This window comes from Acomys minous (genome assembly GCF_964271855.1).
Source record: "Acomys minous genome assembly, chromosome: 19".
In the NCBI taxonomy this organism is placed as follows: Eukaryota; Metazoa; Chordata; class Mammalia; order Rodentia; family Muridae; genus Acomys; species Acomys minous.
The window spans coordinates 60,946,577-60,966,922 of NC_140499.1; the positions used below are offsets into that span (position 1 = coordinate 60,946,577).

General features: G+C 55.1%; 1 protein-coding gene across 9 annotated transcripts in view; it reads left to right on the plus strand.

Moving 5' to 3' along the window:
• The window catches only part of ARHGEF2 (Rho/Rac guanine nucleotide exchange factor 2), a 64,513-nt gene that overhangs the window by 26,805 nt on the left and 17,362 nt on the right, over positions 1–20,346 (plus strand). For 2 of the 9 annotated variants that reach the window (XM_084768932.1, XM_084768931.1), the window contains 9 exons: positions 888–981; positions 13,807–13,951; positions 15,742–15,809; positions 16,103–16,166; positions 16,824–16,953; positions 17,160–17,269; positions 17,382–17,528; positions 18,835–19,085; positions 20,173–20,298. In XM_084768932.1, coding sequence (XP_084625058.1) covers positions 888–981; positions 13,807–13,951; positions 15,742–15,809; positions 16,103–16,166; positions 16,824–16,953; positions 17,160–17,269; positions 17,382–17,528; positions 18,835–19,085; positions 20,173–20,298 — 1,135 coding nt within the window. Of the gene's footprint in view, positions 1–568; positions 777–887; positions 982–5,208; positions 5,798–5,925; positions 6,075–6,549; positions 6,653–10,869; positions 10,893–13,468; positions 13,618–13,806; positions 13,952–15,741; positions 15,810–16,102; positions 16,167–16,823; positions 16,954–17,159; positions 17,270–17,381; positions 17,529–18,834; positions 19,086–20,172; positions 20,299–20,346 lie in introns of those variants that run through there. The other 7 variants (XM_084768936.1, XM_084768938.1, XM_084768930.1 and 4 more) reach the window with 7 other exon arrangements.

Consider the following 20,346-nt stretch of genomic DNA (forward strand, 5'->3'; position numbering starts at 1 on the left):
GCACAGAATCCATTCTGTTGTACAGTAGCCAGGAGGGATGGGAGAAGAGTTAGGGAGAGAGAAAGAGTAGCCAAACCCTACGGAAGCTGCCGAATGGCAGCGGGATTTGCTGGCTGTTGTCGGCGACAGAAGGGGGCTTGGCCATTCTGCCGCTGGGTGGACCGTGACCATGGGTGGCTTTGGATGGCGGGTGACTGGCCGACAGACAGTGATTCTAAGGACAGCTAGTCGAGGGCTGTGGGGATTCTCAGAAGAGGGACAGGGTCTGAAATGGAGCTTAGAAAGGAGGTGGATGCTGGACATTTCAATAACTATGCAAATAAGCATGCAAAATTGGCACCTGTTTATCTGGCTCGGGTGGCCAAAGCTTTATTAGACTAGGGCCGCCGGCCCGCTAGTGTGTCTCTGTGAGCAAACCATGGCCCCTTTAAGAATCGGGCTCTGATTTGTGATCCTAAAATTCTCTAGTTGACACAACCTCCTGGCTCCAGCCGGGATTAGCTCATGGGATGGGCTGATGAAATCCCAGGAAATTCGGCTCTCATTGGCTTTAGGCCCAGGGGCTTTTTCCAAAAGCAGAGGGTCTTGTTCTGAGAGCGGGAGAAATGCCCCCAGGAGGGTACTCTCTCCAACCTCCTCAGACGGAGAACAGTTTGAGAGGGACTGGGCCCTGCCCTCCCATCTCCTGCTGGGGAGGAACGCGGAGGAGTCTGGAGTTTCTTCATAAATTGAGGGGCCTGGAAAACCTGAACATGCAGATCTTGGGGAGCTACGAGGTGGGGCGTTATTTCCAGTCTCCTAGCTCAATGGGGCACGGTCACCCGCCATCCTCGTGGTCTGTTTTTCCCCTCAGCTCCCTCTCCTCAACCTTCCCTGTCTCTTTGCAGCAGTAGCCAGCTGGACGTGGACTCCGGGACCTGGGCAGGCTTCCCGCTGCGACGGACCTTCAGCTTCTTCTTGGGCATGACCGGCAAGGCCAAGGTAGGAGTCAGCCCGGGAAACCGAGGCACAGACCCGCTATGCTCCTCCCTACGTCTCTTCCTCCTTGTTCTTGCTGGCCACCGCTCCCCAACTCTCCTGTTACAGATTCAGGGCAGGGACTCTCTTTTTTTTTTTTTTTTTTTTCCGAGACAGGTTTTCTCTGTGTAGCCTTGGCTGGCCTGGCCTCACTTTGTAGACCAGGCTGGCCTCAAACTCAGTGATCCACCAGCCTCTGCCTCCCGACGGCTGGGATTAAAGGCGTGCGCCACCACAGCCCGGCAGGACCCTCATTTTTTAAGAGAACACACGATGTACTTTCAAAGCTTGGGGTGTCCCAGTACATCAGCCTTTCCCTGTCCCCGCCCCGCGAGGCCCCGCCTCCCCCACCTCCAGCTTAGCAGACAGCTGGTGCAGACAGCTGGAAGAGAAAAACAGCTAGGAGCTGAGAAATGGCCCAGGGCTCCCTCACTTTAGGCCACCCATAGCTAAGAGGTGGGCAACAGAAGGCTTGCCCGTTGGACACAAGAATGTTAATTACAGCGAGGCCTTTCACTTATTCATAGGTGTTAGAGTTTTTCAAAGTGCTTTTACACTCATAATTTTATGGGTGGGTACAGCAACTGAGGGAGTTGAAATAAGACCACAGGCAGAGTGGGAGCTAGAAAGGCATGTGATTGTGCAGCGCTTGTGTGGCCGTGTGCCTCCTGAGGCCAGGAAGCAAAAGTGTTCCTCTCTCTCTCCTTTGTCATTTACTCCTCGGCTCTGGTGAGGCAGGGCGGCACATTAGCTGCAACCCGAATTTTTCATGGTCTTTCTTCCGAGCCATTTTGTTGTTGTTTTGAAACAAGGCCTCAGTCTGTAGCTCAGACTCCGGTGGAACTCACTGTTTTTGTTTTCTTTTGTTTGAGATAGGGTTTCTCTGTGTAGTCTTGGCTGTCCTAAACTAGCTTTGTAGACTAGGCTGGCCTCGAACTCACAGCGATCTGCCTGCCTCTGCCTCCTGAGTGCTGGGATTAAAGGCGTGGGCCACCAGACCGAGCCGTGGAGGCCCCCTTCCTTCCTTCCTTCTTTCCTTTCTTCCCTCTCCTCCTCTTCTTTTAGCTCCTCAGCCTGGCTGACCTTCATCATCTGCCTCAAGCCTTCTTAGTGCTGGGATTACAGGCTCCATTTTCTTTCTTTACTTTTTTTTTTGGTTTTTTGAGATAGGGTGTCTCTGTGTAGCCCTGACTGTAGACCAGGCTGGCCTCGCACTCACAGAGGTCCGCCTGCCTCTGCCTCCCGAGTGTAGTGCTGGGATTGAAGGTGTGCGCCACCACCGCCCAGCCCAGTCTCCACCCTCTGCAGCCCAGTGAGCCACCCTCCTTCCCATTCTGAGGTCGCCTCTGACCACTGGTCACTGAGAGGAGCCTGGAGGAGACACTATCCTACTCAGCTGGTAGTTAGGCAGCAAGTGCAAAGGCAGGGCTCTCCTGGAGGCCAGGGTTCCCTCCCTACAGGTGGGCAGGGACGGTAGAGCTGTCAGCAGGTCCATTGCTAGGGACTGGAGGCTGTTGGGAGACGTGATTTCGCAAATCACCATCTTAAAAACCCTGGACTTGGGAGGAGGCAGGCGGGGCCAGGAATCTGATTGCTAGAAAACAAAGCAAGCAGGAAGCCCTTAGGGTCTGAATTCCCCCCACCCCCAGGACGCAGGCTCCGTCAGTCAGACCGTCACACTGCATTTACTCACCCTTGGCCTAACAGCCAGATAGGAGATTGAGTAACTTGAAAAAGGGGAACCTGGGTAGACTGGTGCATGGACAGGGAACAAGAAGAGCCAGTGGAGGTCAGTACAGTGTTCTGCTTGCCGGCCTATCTTCACCAGCGTCTCTGCATCTCTGTTTCTCTCTTTTGAAACCCCACCCACTGTCTCTATGCCCTCATTGAATGCGTATGCCTACATCATGCTATCCCGGTCTCCCTTGTTCCTGGCTTGGGTACCACTTCTGCACATTGCTAGGGATGGAGAGGAGGAGGTAGCTTGTTCCTCCCCACTTGACTGGCATCAAATAGGTGGCCAAACACTTTCCTGGAGCTCATCGTGTACTTCTGGGAATGGCTCTGGCAGAGATAAGCCGTGGTGGTACATTAATCACCATTTCACAGACAAGATAACCTGGAGGCTGGGTTACTTAGATCCCTCAGCTTGCTTGAGGTGCAGCACTCATGTTAAGCGGCCTGTGCCTCCCTCAATAAACCCAAAAGACTTCCTGCACCAGCTCTTGCTGGGAAGCCACTGCAGTTATGTCTACCTTAGTCACCCCTGAGGCATCTCCAAGGCTCAAAGTCATCAGAAGAAAGGCCGCTTTGTGGACTGTCTGTGCTTGGGCCTAGGCTGCTAGGGCCGATCTTGGTTCTTCCAGTGGCTCTTTGGAAACCAGACCCTTCCTCCCTAGTTGTCGATGGGAGTGGTATTTTTGACATATTTTTTTCCCAAGTTAAATGAGCCAATGAAAACATTGGCTACTTTTAGATTCTGGCAGAGGTTTTTGCACACACACACACACACACACACACACACACACACGTATAAACACACACATAAGCAATTTCTGAAAGCTGTCATTGGATAGTATTACAGGAGGGTTGGAATAAAAGGGTTTGGGAAAAAGGAGGATACCAGAAGGAAAATGTTCATTGTTCCAGAGGATACAAAACAGAAACCGAGTCAAGCTGAAGACATAGCTCATTAAATACATGTGGGTCTGAAGGCTTGCCCCCCACTCCCAGGACAGGGGTTTAGGGAGCGGTGAGAGCAGGTCGGGTGGACATCAAGCTGAAGGTTGAGGAAACATAGTAAAAGGCTGGGAGGTCAGATCATCTTCCTCCATAATCTTTATGTACTGACTGGTCCCACACAGAGTCTGGCGGTAAGCCAGGTGCTGTGGCACACGCCTGTAATCCCAGCACTCAGGGAGGCAGAGGCAGGCAGATCTCTGCGAATTTGAGGCCAGCCTGGCCTACAGAGTGAGTCCAGGGCAGCCAAGGTTATACAGAGAAACGCTGTCTCGAAAAAACAAAACAACCCTCCCCACCCTGAACAAAACAACAACAAAAGAGTCTGGGCGTAAACCTAGATTTACTGGTTAGTCAAGAGTTTGGTTTACAACAATTTCTGGCCCAGGCCTTGGAGAAAAGTGAGGTCCTAGCCCATCTGAGGTCTCTGAGCCTCCAGCATTAAAAGCCCCATAGCTAACATTCTGAACGCTAGCTGGCTGTTAGTCATTTCTTGGCCTTAGCTGGTCACTCAAGGGAGGCAAGTCTGCAATCCCAGAGCCAGAAGGTACACAGGAGTTCCTATGGCCTTCCCTCAGTTTTACAGGAACCAGAATTGGCCTGGGACTGTCCTTTCTGCTTCATCTAGCTAGCCCAGACTGGGCATAGTTTGCTTTTCTTTTTTCTTTTTCTGCCCTTTACTATATAAGGATCCTCAAGAGGAGAACGGGTGTAGAAGCTGAGGGAGTCGCTAGGCAGGGGGTAGGTCAGGAGTGGTGCAGGGGTGAGGAGCCTCACAGCCTGTGGTTGAGGCAGTGGAACCCAAAATAGAGACGGAGGCTAAAATTGGCACTCCAAGAGCGCTGGGCTGGGCTGAAACCCTGCAGCCCAGCACCATGCTGCCCTGCCACCGAGAAGGCCAGAAGCATCCTCCATCTTTATCACACACTTTTTTTGGGGGGAGGGGAAGTAGATTAGGCAGGACCCTACATTTTTACAGGGTCCCAGGGTGCTCTGGTTTTTACAGAGCAATCGGAGACCTTGAAAGGTGGAAACGGAGCAGACTGGGGAAAGAATTCCCCACTGTGGCAGGAAACTCAGGTTGACTCAAAGGGTCCAGAGAGAGATGAAAAAAAAAAAAAACCCACACACACTCCTCAGCAAGCTGGAAATGCTTCCTGACCGGGGCAGGCTGCTTCTGGTCTTCTGGGTCTGGTTTAACTCGTAGCTGAGGGAACTGGTGTCAGGACACAAGGAAGGATTTCCTCAGCTAGCCTGAGGAAAGGTGAAGACTTCTCAGCTTCATGACCGAAGAGGTGGGGCTGCGAAGGGTGGTCAGAGCGCGGTCCACAAGGCCCAGAGGGGGGGGGGGAATTGTGGAGGAACCAACCCTCCCCACTGGATTCCTTGACTTTGGAAATGAGTCCTCTTCTCTTCACTCTTTTGGGGGAGAGTGAAATCTGCTAATGATGACGATTCTAGTTCCCCTTTGATTTTCCTCCTCCCTCTTGTCGCACCAGTCCACTGTAAATGAGGTCCGTGTACTCAAGCCTGCTTGACGATGGGCCCTTATGGCTGGTTCCCCCAGCGGCCTCCAACCTGAGGGTCCTTAAGGAGTCAAGTTACCCGGAACCGGTGACAGTGTTTTCTTAGGGAGAGCCGAGCTAAGAGTCAAGCGTGTGCCTTTAGGCGCTAAAAGGAAAAGGCAAGCAAGAGGGAGCCTTGGTCCTGTCTAAGGACCCCTGTCCGCCAGGCTGCCGCGGTACTAACCCTGGCGTCCCGTCCGGTGCGCCGGTACCCCGCCCTGCCTCCGCTCCGCCTCCCCCCTTCCTGAGCCCGGGCGGGGGAGGAGACTAGGGTTTGAGGAACTGGCGCTGGGTGCCGGGGCGAGGGGACTCAGACTTCCTGTCCCCGAGGCCGACGCGTGCGGCCGGACCCCTCCCCCGCCGGAGCTGGACGCCCGGGGCCCGCCGCGTCCTCCCGCGGTTCCCGCTGGATTATGTCTCGGATCGAATCCCTCACGCGCGCGCGGATCGACCGGAGCAAGGAGCTGGCGATCAAGGTGGGCTGGCTCTGCGACCCGGGGCGCCCTGCCGACCTCCGGGGCCTCCGCCCCGCGTCTCCCCCCCGCCCGCTCTGGGGCGCCCGAGTCCGCGCGCAGCGGCCGGACGGGGTGGGTGGGGCTGCGAGCGCGTGGGGAGGGGGCTGGAGGACCGCGACGTGACCCGCGTCTCCAGCACCCGCGCAGCTTCTGTGCGGAGATCTAATAGAGCGGAGCTGTGTCAGCAGTAGTTCGGCGGGACCTAGCGCTTTGGGCCGCTCGGAAGAAAGTTGCTCTGGTAAGGGACGGGGTGGGAAAAGGGGGCCGAACGCGTCGGGTTCCTGGGGGGGGGGCGACGCTCTTGGGCGTCTGTTTCTGCGCCCCAGTTCCGCCGGGCCGCTCGTGGCGGTGCTCCCCAGCGCTGGCTCCGTCGTTTCCCCCTTTGTCCCCACCATCGGGTGGAGGGGGCCGGAGGGGGTGGTTTCCCAGCTCCCTCCCCCACCTTCCCGCCCCTCCAAGACAAAAGTCAGCTCCTCCTCTTCGTGCGGATGGACTTTCCAGCTGTGATTCAGTTCTTGCCTGGGGTGGGCGGGTGGCTGGGGTCAAGACAACAAGCGACAGCCCATTTCCCCTCCCGCCGCCAGGCCAAGCCGACTCCCTCAGGTGAAGCGAGCCGCCTTTGTGTAGCTGGGATGCCTTCCCTCATCCCGAGCGCCGCTGGGTTCCTGGCACCCAGAGTTGTTTCCAACCTTATCTATTCCACTGGCTTCCAGGCTCCTGGTTCTCCAGCCACCTCTGCTGACCCAATCCCACAGCCGTATTTCAATTATCGCCTCGGGTTGGGGGCCCTTCACCTGTCATCTGGAGTCTGGCTGGGTAATTATCAGCACACACACTGCATCACAACCTCTCCAGCGCGCTTTTTACAAGTGTCCTTTATTCCTGTCTTTGTATTCAGACCCACTCCCAAATGCCACGACTTTCCATACCTCAGCTCCCAGGAAGTGGTGAGGCCGAGGACTTGTGGATGAATAAGTGAAGCTGGTTCAGGCTGACGGCGCCTCCCAGTTCCTCGGGGCACCCACATTAGAAGGCTAGGCGGGGAGGGGTTTTAATCTTAATCCTTGTCCTCCCAGGGAGCGCAGTGACCCTCCTGCAGCCAGCCAAGCAGATCGTTTTTTTTTTTTTCAGGCTGGCAAGCCACACTCCTTCCTCCTCCTGGTTCCAGCATTAGCTTTTTTGTCTTAGTGCTAACACTGGGACAAGGTCGGTTGGGGTGGAGGGCCTCAGGGGTTAGCTCAGTTTAAGGCCTTTCTTAGGGTTTTGGGATGGGTGTCTGCTAACCGGAAGGAAAGCTAGCAGGGCTCTAGCTCCAGGGTGAGATGACTGAAGTGTGAACTGTGAGAGCAAACAGGCTCTCAACAACCCTAGCGACTGGCCAGGCCCAGCTCCCAAAGTCTGTTTATTTTTTCAACCATTTGAGCAGAGACCCTGGAGTAGGGCCAGGGTTTGGTGGGGGGGGGCGGGCGGCGGGAAGGGAGGACTTTTTGAAAGCACGGAAATTTGGTTCCACCCTAAAAAGGAAAGCCATGGGGGAGTTGGAGGCCAGACCTGTGGGGGCCGTATGAAGACATTCTCGGGGGGCCTTTCTCTAGCCCAGACACCTGGCATCTCATGCCTTGTTTTTCTTTTCTCCCCCCCCCCCACCATAAAACAGTAACTGGAAATCCAGAAGCCTGGCTCTTTTATCCTTTGACTAGCCATGGAGGAAGGCTTGGGGCATCTGACTGGGACAGGGACCAGTGAGTGGTTCAGAGAGGGCAGGGAGACCGTGGGGAGGAGGGAGGTTGTCAGTTTGAGCTGGTCGGAAGGGGAGGGACACCTCCGGAAAGCTGTGGTTACCGAAGTGGGGGAGTTGGTTTTCAGCCAACCGAACCCTGGAGCTCCCCCTTCCCCCCTCCCCAAGCGCGCCAGCTGTCTCCTTTCTTTTTATACTGTGGTGGGAAGTGGAGGGGCCCACTGGAAATGAGATTATTTGAGGAGCACGGTCTTCCCTGCTACCTATGAGGGAGAGAAAGGTCTGGGCAAGGCCTGCTGCCCTCCCCGTCTCGTTCCTTCCTCTTAGGGTATCTTCACCGAAGGAAGAATTCAAGTGTAACCTGCGCCTTTCTCCATCCACGGGCACGGGCACAGGCTCCCTCTCCATGTACCCTCAGCGCTGCCTTCTTCTCCACCCCCTCAGCTCTCTCTGCCCTGCTTCCTACCTCCTCAAGCCTCAAAGATGTTCTTTCCATCTCTAGACCCCCTTATCTCTCCTCCCCACTTTCCGGAGCCCTAACAGTCTTGGCCCACAGAACAAAGCAAGGGCCGGAGATCAGGGCACCACGGGTTTTCCTGAACACCCTGCTGCGTGCGCGTGTGCGTGTGCGTGTGCGTGTGTGTGTGTGTGTGTGTGTGTGTGTGCGTGTGCGTGTGCGTGTGTGTGTGTGTGTGTGGTGAGGAGCCGGGAGAAGCGGGTCGCCTTTGTTCTGAGTACCAGAGAGGTGGCTGGCTTTGTGTGCAGGGCCAGGAGGGCAGGAGGGCTCGGGGAGCCCCGGAGGGAAATAAATACCCTTGATAGTTAGGAGACTTGAGGAGTTGGGGGGGTCTTCTAGGAAGTTGTGGTTTTGGGGGGGTCATCAAAAAAAGATTCTAGGGGGTCATGGGAAGCAAAACTGGGCACAGGAAGCTGAAGACTTAAGAGGGGTCACCTAGGGACTGCAAGATGGTTGAAGAGCGCCTACGGCACACCCAGGGGCGCCAGAGGGGGAGGAGAGGGGTCTAGTCTCTGTCCCACTGGTACTGGAACTGTGACCTTGAATCAGGGAGGGCACGGATCTGAGGATCAGACTGTGATTCCCATGTGTGGGTGTTACCTGTGTTTGGGGGTGTGTCTCTCCATCAGAGATGCTCTGGGGGTGCTCTTTGAAAATGAATGCTTACGGTGCTCTGTGGTCATAAGGAGGTAGTTCCCGTTTAAAGTTGAGCCTCTGTGTGGATGTAGGATGTGGGCACTGAGTGAATTGGTCAAGGCAGAGAAATGGCTGAGAAGGCTGGCTAGACCCTTCTGGGTTTGTTTGTGTCTCCTCGGGGAGGTGGGGGTAGGGCTGCAGGCGGCAGCTACCCCCTCCCAACTCAGCTGGCCTGCCTTGTGCCAGGAGGGCAGGGAGTCTGGCACAGCCATTGTTCGCCTGTACAAATGCCCGTCTGTCTGCCTCTTGCCTTCTCCCTCCTGGCCCGACAGGTGTGGCGGGGTGGGGAGCAGGCTGGGGTCCAGGGTACCTGGGTCTGGGAGTCTCTAGCTGGATTTTATTTTTGCCTATGGTTTAAGTGCTTTTCTGCTTCACCAGCACGCTGCCCTGGCCCACTGTCCAGGGGTTTAGCACCCTTCTTTAAGTGCCCTTGTGTGCACAGTGATGTGTTTCTCTTTTGTTTCTGGCTCTGGTGTCTGCATTTGGCCACGCTCTCTCAGCTTCCAGCCTTGCGTTCCCTTCCCCGAGCTTCTGAAGGCGCGGGGCCTTGTCCCGACCGCCCAAAGCCCTCCTCTGGGACTCACAGCAGGAATCTTCTCGCTTCCCTCCTCAGTCTCATAGATTTCCCCTGGTGGGATTGAAACCAAGTTTGCAAGCGCTGCCCTGCTGAGCAGCAGCCGGTCCCCTTCACAACCAGGGACCCCGTGTCTTGGCTATCCAGGGTGGAGCCACAGGCAATTAGTCCTAGTGCGGCTCCTTCAAGAGTCCTCTGGGTGGGTGGGGGCAGTCTTGAGGAAGATGCCTCAGCCGGTGGCCGGTTGTCGACAGAGGTGGTTGTGAATACCACACAGTTTTCCCAGAGCCCCTGGTATGGAGAGAACCGGGAGAGCAGCGCTGACTCACCCTGTGGAGCCCGGGGAAGCCAGAGTTTAGGTTTACCTTTATGTATAACACTGTTTTTCTCAGCCTAGAGCACAGGATGGAGCGAACTTGTCAGCTCTCAGTCCTAAGGCTCTACCCCCCAGCAGTGGCCAAGATTTGGCTCCAGTGTAGAAGGAGGTTTTGACTTCCCAAGGGAACCCTCTTGGTCTCAGTCAGAGGAAGTAGGCGACTTGGGCTTGGGAGTGCTCTGGGAGGAGGGCGAGGAAAGACAGGAGAGGGGACTGAAGTTTGAAAGGTTCTCATAGGCAGTAAAGGGTGTCTCCGAGCAGGGCAGCTACTGGAGACCCTGTCTTTTCTTCCTTTTTCCGCTTCCATTGCCTAGCACACATTGGGTGTCTGCTGTACATGAGGCTTTGTGCTAGGTATGGGTCTCAGGTTGAAGGTTGGCCTTGAACTCCTGATTCTTCTGTCTCAACCCTCCCCTCCCAAAGCATCGGATTTACAGGTGTATGCCACAACGCCCAGGTCTGTTCACCTTGACGTTCGGTTAACCCAATGTGTAACATTAGCTAGGATAACATCGGTAAGCTGGGCAGAGTATTCATTCAGATCTGTGAGGACGCAGGAGGTCCCACCAGAGCTGGGTCCAGCAGAAAGGCCTCTGAGCACTGGGGTGGATATTTGGACTGGGAAGTGACCGGTCTTTCTTGCCTCTGTGCTCCACCATTGAACCCCGTCGTGTCTAGCTTCATGCCTACTGGATCCTTGAACCCTAAGCAACATCCCCGCCCCATTTTTTTAGAATTTTGAGACAGAGAATCTTGCTAAGTCGCCCAAGCTGGCTTTGAATCGTGCATCGCCCCCGCTACCTCAGCCTTCTTGAGTACTGGCCGACCAGGTGTGTACACCACCCCTAGCGGTGCTTGGCCCTTTCCTGGTGGACATGCTGGGCCATGGAGGACTCAAAGAGTTGCTCTGCTTGCTATGGGGGAGAATAAATCAAGTCAGCCCACTTTCCTCCCTTGGTAAGCAGTTCCCATGTCTTTCTGCTCTCCACGGCTTGAGCCCTGGGGCGGGTTCAGGACAGCCATCTCTGGGACAATAGTGCTAGGCAGTGCCAGGGCTGCTCGCTGCTGCCTAGTGTCCGTGCTGGGATGTGCTGTTGCTGCTGTGGCCGCTGCCCTCTGCTTGCCCACCCAGAGCAGGGCCCGCTCCTCGAGAGGGTGAGTGTTTGGCAGGTCGAAGGCAGGGACCAGAGGGCAACTGGGGTCTGGATGGGCAGTGGCGCCGAGGAGGGAAGAGCCCTTTTCTGGGCTCAGTCCTTTCTCCCTTGGCCACTCCCAGAGGAATTGTCCAGGCAGGTAGTACAGAGAGCCACGTGCAAAGAGCCCATGGCAGCTTGTAGCGTATCTGCACACACAACTGTTCTTTCTGGAGAGGCCCTTGCCAGGCATGTTGTTTTGTTGACTGCTGGTCTCGTGGCTGCTTGCTGGCTTGTTTTTAATTAAATTGTCTTAAGTGGTCATACTTCAGATTGGTGTCCTAGAGAAGGGGGCGGGGTCAGAGAGGGGAAAGAGTACATAGTAGTGGGGAGAGCTACTTAGACTTGGCCTTTGAAGTCCCACAAGGTGACTTTGGCTTAAGAGCGTCCTCCCCCCACCCCCCAAGACAGCTGGAGAGTAGACCAATGGGAGCCTTTTCTGGTGATTCAGGTAGGTAGGTGCCACTGGAGAAGGAGGACACTGAAGTGATGGGAGACCAGAGTCTAAGGGAGGGGTGTCTCTTAGGAGAGGAGGAGCTAGCAGCGGGGGGGGGGGGGGGGGGAGGGACGCCCATGCATTAGGGGAGAAGTAAATGCGAGGCTGAGAGAAAGGTGGAGGTACAGGGGAGGAGTGCCTGAGCCAAGATCTGAGAACAGGGAGAGAAGACCACAACTTGAGGAGAGAAGAGAGAGGGGAGGCAGGAAACGGAGAGAAGCTCCGGCCTCATGGCGCCTGCCCTCAAGTCCAGTACTTGGGTGGCTGAGGCAGGAGGATTACCTTTAGTTCAAGGCCAGACAGGGCTACATAGGGAGACTCTGATTCAAACAAAACAAACAACCCAAACAGTACAGTAGGGGAGAGAGGAAAAGTGAGTGGCTGAGGTGGACAAGGGGCACAAAGACGAATGATAAACAAGTGACATCCCGGCCACTGGGCTCTGTCATCCTCAGGCTGCCCTAATTTAGGAGGACCAAGACAGGAGGATCTTGGTTCCGGACACCCAAGACTGAGGGCACTGTGGTCCGTTGCTCTCTGGCCCCTGCACTGTTGACGCAGCATCTTTGCACTTCCCCTTTTCCCCCACCCTCCCCCACTCTGCCTACCAGTGTTGTTAGTGGTTGTCCAGGCCCAGCTGAATGTTTTTCACTGAATTGTGACTCTGTGCTCGGGTCGCAGTGTCCTCAACCTGGGGCTCCTGTTCTCAGCCCTGCATAGTGTCCTAGGCTGCTAACATCTTTAATTAAATTAGTTAGCTAGTTAATTTAGATACAGGCTCTCACTATGAAGCTGTTACTGGCTTGGAATTTTCTTTGTAGGCCGGGATGGCTTCAAACTCACAGAGATCCGCCTGCTTCTCCTCCCAAGTACTGGGATTAAAGCTGTGTGCCTCGCTGTACCAGCTGTCCTGGCCTTTCTAATTTACTGGGTACATGCTGTGGTTTGAATGTGGGTGTCAATTCTGCTCTCCCACTGTGTGGGGCCTAGGGATTGAACTGGTGTCATCAAGCTTGGCAGCAGGTGCCTTTGCTTCTCTTGTCTGCCCACTTCTAACCTTTTTTTTTTTTAATGTGCATCAGGGTTTTGCCTGTATATATGTATGTGTTGGAGGGTGTTGGAGCCCCTGGAACTGGAGTTGCAGACAGTTGTGAGCTGTCGTGTGGGTGCTGGGAATTGATCCCAGGTCCTCTGGAAGAGCAGCCAGTGCTCCTCTTAACTGCTGAGCCCCCAACCTGTGTGTGTGTGTGTGTGTGTGTGTTGGTGTTTTGCGATAAGGCCTCATATCACTATATAGCCAAAGATACCCTTGAACTCCCAAGTTCTTTGCCTCCACTTCTTCAGTGGTGTGTGTATATGTGTGTGTTGTTGTGTTTTTGTTTTTGTTTTTGTTTTTGTTGTTCTATAGCCCAGGCTTGCTGCAATATTCCTGTCTTAGTCTCCCAAGTGCAGGAAATAACAAGCATGAGCTATGACAGCCGGGTTGTCTTTTCACCTTTTCTGGCTCTTGGAAAAGTCGGGAGCTTGGGGTGGGGGTGGGGGTGGGGAGGGCATAGAAAAGAAGTCAAGGACTCTTGCAGAAGCTGGAGGAAGTAGGAGAAAGCTTAAAGGCAAAGGCATGTCTCAGGCAAGAAGGAATACAAGAGCACTGTAATCCCAGCACTGGGCAGTGGAGGCCAGAAGATTGGTTACCTGAGCCCCCGCCCCCTACACACACACACACACACACACACACACACACACACACACACACACACACACACGGCCAGAAAGGCATCTTTTGGGTTTTGACTGAGTGTTAAGTAGAAGAGTTAGAGGTTCAGGGTCCCGACCTCTGGCTTGGGGGTGACTGAAGAGACTTTTTGGGCCCCCCCAATCTAATAAGGGGATCTCCTGCTTTCCCATCCCTGCTCCCCCATGACTGCTTTGAAGACAGCAGCTCCAACACCCGTTGTCATGGTTATGAGAGGAGCTAACTCCCATAGATTGGAAAGCGCTGGTGAGCTGGCACCCTCTGCTTCGCTGGTCCTCCCCTCTTCTCTGCGCATCTTCCCCCAGCACAGAGAGAGAGAGTGTACAGCAGCCCCGGGGGCGAGGAGCAGAGCTGAGGCTGGGAGGTGGAGTGAGGACGCGCAGATCTAGAGCTAGGGAGATGAGTGGCAACAGGAGGCAGCCCAGTCGCCGGGGTCAGGTAGGTCAGAGGCCTGGGAGCCTTAGGGACTGGCTGCGCAGGGCCTGGCCATGCCTGCACAGGCTATGCTCCAGCAATTGGTGTCATTTCACCTTCCTCCGTGCCTCTGCTTTCACTCAGCCCGTTTCTCTGGGTGCCAGGTACCTAGGGAACTTCTGGCCTCACTTCTGTCTCTCAACCTTTCCACAGACCCGGGAAAAGGAGAAGATGAAGGAGGCCAAGGATGCTCGCTATACCAACGGCCACCTCTTTACCACCATCTCGGTCTCAGGCATGACTATGTGCTATGCCTGTAACAAGAGCATCACAGCCAAGGAAGCCCTCATTTGCCCAAGTAAGTGTTTGCTTCGGTTACCACCAACCCTCATTCTTATTTCTGCCCTTTCTTCCCTGGATCCTTAAAAAAGGGGGACCTCTACTTTCTGGGCCTCAGCTGGGCTCAGGTCCCTTGCTACCCTTCCTCCCACTGGGGTGGTGGCTGTTGGAATGTGGCATGAGCTGGCCTCTTGGGTGTGGGTTGACAGAGGCTGGGATTACTGGCCTCGCAGCTGTCCCTCGCCTGGGTGTCCCCCTCGCTCCCTGAACAGCTGCTGACAGTTGGGAGAATGGGCAGGAATGTGTGTGTGACCCAGGGTGGAAGAGGAGGGTACGGACTGGAGGGAAAGCGGCCGCCAGCCTTGCAGCTGCCTCTGCCCGTCTTCCTGGGCCCCACTGGACAGTTTGGATTTGGGGATCCCCTTGCCCTCCCCCCAGCCACCCCCTTCCCCCCCGCCGCCTTTCTGTTGCATGTGGGTAGAATCTGAAGTCGGCTGATTTAAGGACAAGATGGGAGTTTCTCCTTCTTTATCCCTGGCAAAGAAATGCAGCAGGGACCAGTGTGGTGGTGGTGGGGGAAGGACTCCAAACTCCTAGTGTTGCCCATGTCTGACCTTTATCCTGTCCCAGGGTGACCCTGTACTGAACGGGAGGAATTCCAGCCTCCTTAGGATACCGGTGCAGAGGGCTCCAGCCCCGTCCTGGCCACCCCCACCCCCACCCCCAGGCCGTCCTCTGAGCCTTGGGCTGACCAGCAGAACCCCCGCTCTAGCCTCCAGATCCCTTTGGGACTTTGGGAAGGAACCTCAGAAAGAGCCAATGAGGCCTGCCTCACTACTTCTCTACCACTTGATATAGACCTAAAAAGGATGCAGCGGTAACCCCAATCTCGATCCCTCTAGAGACCTGACAGAATACTCAATCCGGAAGCTCGTTGCCAGGGGAACTGGGGAGGTGGGTAGCACTATTTTGAGCGCAGGTGGAAAGCGGAGGTTTGATCCAGAGACACTAGGTGTTGGGGGTAGGAGAAGGGAGCTCCGGGGGGGGGGGGGGCAGGGGTGAGCGCTGCCACAGCCCTGCTTCTGTCAAGGGGGGCCCCTTCTGGTCCCGCCCTGTGCGCCTTGTATTTGTGGAAGTGAGCGTGGTGCTGGGCATTGTCTTCCTGAGTTAGCAGAGTTTCCTGTGGTGTTGGGGTGGGGTGGGGGTGGGAGGTGGGCGAGCGAGCTGTAGAGCCGAGGGCATATCAGGAAGGGGGCAGCCATGGTCCTGAGCCTAAGGCGCAGCTCCTCCTGTTTCCTTTCCTACTTCATGGAGAAGTGGGGCGGGGGATGGGGAGGAGCAGATGGAGTGTGGGAGCTGTAGTTCGCCTTAGTGGGGAACAGAACTTCCCAGGCCTACAAGGGAGAAAGCAGCCTGAATGGAGTTGATGCAGAAGACGGCCAAGCTGGGAATGGGGAGGGGCCCCTGGGAGCTTTTCCTCAGGGACCGAGTGGCATTCTGGCCTTCTCTGCCACCCTCTGGTCTTGGGAGTCCTCATGCTCATCCGGTGCCATCTCCTTTGTGCACACCAGACACCCCCTCCTACCTCCCCCAATCCTCCCCATCCCCTCACCCCTCACCCCCCCTCCCCGCATCTTGCATGAAGGGACGCAGGGGAGGGACTGGCATGTGAGGATGGCCAACAATTCTGGGAAGCTGGGAGAGTGTCTGCAGAGCCTGTGGCCTGTGGAGCTGGGTGTTCACATGTGGGCGTGTCCCCCTCCTGTGCCACCCAGCCCTCCCTTCACCCTCTCTACCCCACCCTCCCAGCCTGCAATGTGACTATCCACAACCGCTGTAAAGACACCCTGGCCAACTGTACCAAGGTCAAGCAGAAGGTGAGAGGGCAGGGCGGGCAGAGGGTGGGGGTGCGAGTGGGGTGGGGGTGGGGGCCTTTCCATTCATTCCTGGCCCTAGGTCCCTCTCCTTGCCGTGGGCACCCTAGACCAGTGACCATAGGCCACAGGCCTACTATAAACATAGGCCCGCAACTAATTCACCTACCCCGGTGCCCTCAACTGCAGCTGCCAGATCCTGGATTGTCCCTGGGTGACAGCTGTTTTTGTGTGTGTGTGTGTGTGTGTGTGTGTGTGTATGTGTGTCTCTCTCTCTTTTGCTCTGTGTCTCACAGCAACAGAAAGCCGCACTGCTCAAGAACAACACTGCCTTGCAGTCCGTTTCTCTTCGAAGTAAGAGTGAGTAACAGGGAAGTTCCCATGAGCCACAGGACCACCAGCCTTCTAAGCCTGTGGTGGGCTCTGCTGCCCCCATGAGGTCATACCCGGGCACAGCTCCTTTTAAACGGAAGTGTCTCGGGTGGGGGCCGCATAAGGGATGGGCCCTATTCTTGGCCTTAGTATCAAGACAGGCTCGTCCAAATAGGGGTGAGGGACAGGGACGGCTGGTTACTTAAGCCTTGCCGCATCCTGTTACGATAGCCACTTATTTATACTTCATTTGGGGACTCTCTGTGGCAACAGTCAAGTGTCTGTTCAGAAAAAGTAGGGTGCCCGAGTTCCTTCTCAGCAGCTTGGGTCACCCCGGACAGGCCTCACGTTTCGCTTGGGAGCGGGAGGAAAGACCTCCTGCTCCTCCGCCAACAGTCCTGGCCTTCAGTTTGCTCATAGGCTTCTCTGGGGTTTGACAAACACATAAGAACAGGCTTGAAATTCGTGCCCAGGGGTTGCACAGTGAGTGGACGGTGGTGTTACCTTCCTGGGTTTTGCTAACTCTCTCCAACCATAAGAAGCGGAGGACAGGCCAGAGAGTTTACCTCAGATTCATTCGAGGAGCCTGGGAGGCCAAAGGGCCAAGGAATTACATTTTCTCTTGCTTGGTCTCCTCCTTCACAGCAACCACCAGAGAGCGGCCAACCTCTGCCATCTACCCCTCCGATAGCTTCCGGCAGTCCCTCCTAGGGTCCCGTCGTGGCCGCTCTTCCTTGTCTTTGGCCAAGAGTGTTTCCACCACCAACATCGCTGGGTGAGCTTCTGTCTGGGGAAAAGGGGGCCCGGCAGGCGAGAGCAATCATTTCTTCCCCTGAGTTCAGAACCGGAGAGACAGAGAACGTGGAAGATAAGTTCCAGGCCAGAGTAGCCACCCCTAGGAGCCCCAACCTTGGGTCCCCACCTGGGAAGGGACCTCGTGCCCGAGTGGGGGGTGATGCAGATGGCCTCCACTTCCTTCAGACATTTCAATGATGAGTCTCCCCTGGGGCTGCGTCGGATCCTCTCCCAGTCCACAGACTCGCTCAACGTGCGGAACCGAACCCAGTCCGTGGAATCCCTTATCGATGAAGGTGAGCAGCCCCCGGGCCTCGGGGAGAAGGGTGTTGGCACGGCTGGTGGGAAGGGGAGGGAGGGAGGGAAGGGAGACCTGGGCTCTGATGTCCCCACTGCACCGACGCCCAGGTGCGGAAGTGATCTACAGTGAACTGATGAGCGACTTTGAGATGGACGAGAAGGACTTTGCGGCAGACTCGTGGAGCCTCGCCGTGGACAGCAGCTTCCTGCAGCAGCACAAAAAGGACGTGATGAAACAGCAAGATGTCATCTACGGTAAGCAAGCCAAGGACACCGTGGTCCTCCCTTCTCTTACCAGGCCCTGTTGAGCTGCCTCTTCCCTCTGCCGCCCACCTGCTGGGACACCTCCATCCTAGCCTTGGCCTCCATGTCCCTGTCTGGCACCAGGTTGTGCCTGCGCACCTAATTTTTGAGCTTTTTTTATTTTTTTAAGATTTATTTATTTATTATGTATATAAGTGCACATTAGATCACATTATAGATGGTCCTACAGATACAAAGCTGCATCTCCACGGCCCAAGACAACAACAGGATAGCTGAGGGGATCCCAGTGAGGATCCAGGATGGATGGTGCAGCAGAAGCCAGAGGCCTCGAACCAGACCAGTGGCGCATTGCGATGTGACCTGATGCTCTCTTCTGGTCTGCAGGTGTACATCCAGGCAGAGCACTGTCTAGATAGTCAGTAAATAAACAAATAAATCTTTAAAAATTTTTTATTTATTATGTATATAGTGCACATTAGGTCACATTATAGATGGTTGTGAGCCACCATATGGTTGCTGGGAATTGAACTCAGGACCTCTGGAAAAGCAGTCAGTGCTCTTAACCGCTGAGCCATCTCTCCAGCCGGCCCCCATTTTTTTGTGTGTTTAGTTTTTTGTTTTTTGAGACAGGGTTTCTCTGTGTAGCCTTGGCTGTCCTGGACTCACTTTGTAGACCAGGCTGGCCTTGAACTCACAGCAATCCACCTGCCTCTGCCTCCTAAGTGCTGGGATGAAAGGCATGCGCCACCATGCCTGGCTGGTTTTTTTTTTTTTTTTTTTGACACAAGGTTTCTCTGTGTATCCTTGGCTGTCCTGGACTCACTTTGTAGATCAGGCTGGCCTCAAACCTACATTGATCTGCTTGCCTCTGCCTCCGTGAGTGCTGGGATTACAGGCATGCACCACTAACCCTGGCTCCGTTTGGGCTTTTTTATTTTGTCTCTCTGAGATAAGAGTCTTACCATTTAGGCCAGGCTGGTCCCAAACTGTCAGTCCCCTTGCATCAGCGTCCTGAATTGTGAGACTACAGGTGTGCACCACGGCACGCAGCTCCCAAGGCCTCACCTGGTCTCCATTCTGCTTCTTCCATGCCCAGCACTGTGCCCGGAACAGGGAGCCCTACACACCTAACACACACGATGCTTGCCCTAAAATAGAAAATCACTTAATGCTCGAAAGAGCAAGGCATAGAGATAAAAAGAAACTAGACCATGATCTAAGGTGAGGAGACCCACCTAGGGCCCCATGTATTGTGCCTGAGGTAGGTGACAGGGACAAATGTCCCTGTGTCTCATAGAGCTGATTCAAACGGAGCTGCACCACGTGAGGACCCTGAAGATCATGACCCGCCTCTTTCGCACTGGCATGCTGGAAGAGTTGCAGCTGGAGCCAGGTGTGGTGCAGGGCCTGTTCCCCTGCGTGGACGAGCTTAGCGACATTCACACACGCTTCCTCAGTCAGCTGCTGGAGCGCAGGCGCCAGGCCCTATGTCCAGGCAGCACCCGAAACTTTGTCATCCTTCGCTTGGGTGACTTGCTCATCAACCAGGTAAGAAAAGGCTGGCCTCCTGGAGGATGTTTGTAGGAGGAGTCAGGACAGAACTGAGCATTTCTTGTTGTTGTTTTTTTTTTTTTTTTGGTTGGTTGGTTGGTTTTTCTTTTTTGGGGCAGGGCGGGAGGTTGGTTAGTGGTTTTGTTTCTGAGGCAAGGTTTCTCTGTGTAGCCTTGGCTATCCTGGAACTCGCTTGGTAGACCAGGCTGGCCTGGAATTTCAGAGATTCTGCCTGCCTCTGCCTTCTGAGTACTAGGATTAAAGGCGTGTGCCACCACAGAACAGCCTGCATTTCTTGCTTTGAGACCAGAGTCTTACCATGTAGCCCTGGCTATCCTGGAACTCACTATGTAGACCAGGCTAGCCTTGAGTTCACAGAGATCTGTCTGCCTCTACTTCTCTCTCTCTCTTTTTTTTTTTTTTTGGTTTTTTCGAGATAGGGTTTCTCTGTGTAGCCTTGGCTGTCCTGGACTCACTTTGTAGACCAGGCTGGCCTCGAACTCACAGCGATCCGCCTGCCTCTGCCTCCCGAGTGCTGGGATTAAAGGCGTGCGCCACCACGCCCGGCTGTCTGCCTCTACTTCTCAAGGGGTGAGATTAGAGGTGCATGCTGCCATGCCTGGAGTGTGTGTGTGAGTGTGTGTGAAAGTGTGTGTATGTTTGTGAGTGTGTGTGTGTGTGTGAGAGTGTATATGTGTGTGTGTGTGTGTGTGAGTGTGTTTGTCTGTGTGAGTGTGTGGTGTGTGTGAGTGTGTGTGAGTGTGTTGTGTGTGTGTGGTGTGAGTGTGTATGTGTGTGAGTGTGTATGTGTGTGAGTGTGTGGTGTGTGTGTGTGAATTCAGATTGTCAGGCACAGTAGCAAGTGCTGTTACTTGCTGAGCCATCTTGCTGGCCGAGGAGTGAGCAGTTCTGACCTCCAAACAAACTCTGATGGCTGGAAGGGAAATGGGGTTGGGGGAGGGGGAAAGTGGGGGGGGGGGAGCTGGAGCGGAGGACACTGTCTAGCAGAAGGCCGGAGGTGTGTGAGGGGTGACGTGCCGCTCTGCAGGAGGTCCTGATCTAGTCCTGTTCCCCTGACGTCAAGTTCTCAGGTTCCAACGCGGAGCAGATGCGCAAGACCTACTCAGAGTTCTGCAGCCGCCACACCAAGGCCTTAAAGCTCTATAAGGAGCTGTACGCTCGGGACAAACGCTTCCAGCAGTTCATCCGGGTGAGCGAGCGTCTCCAGGCCCAGGCTCCACCCGCTCATGGTGCACAC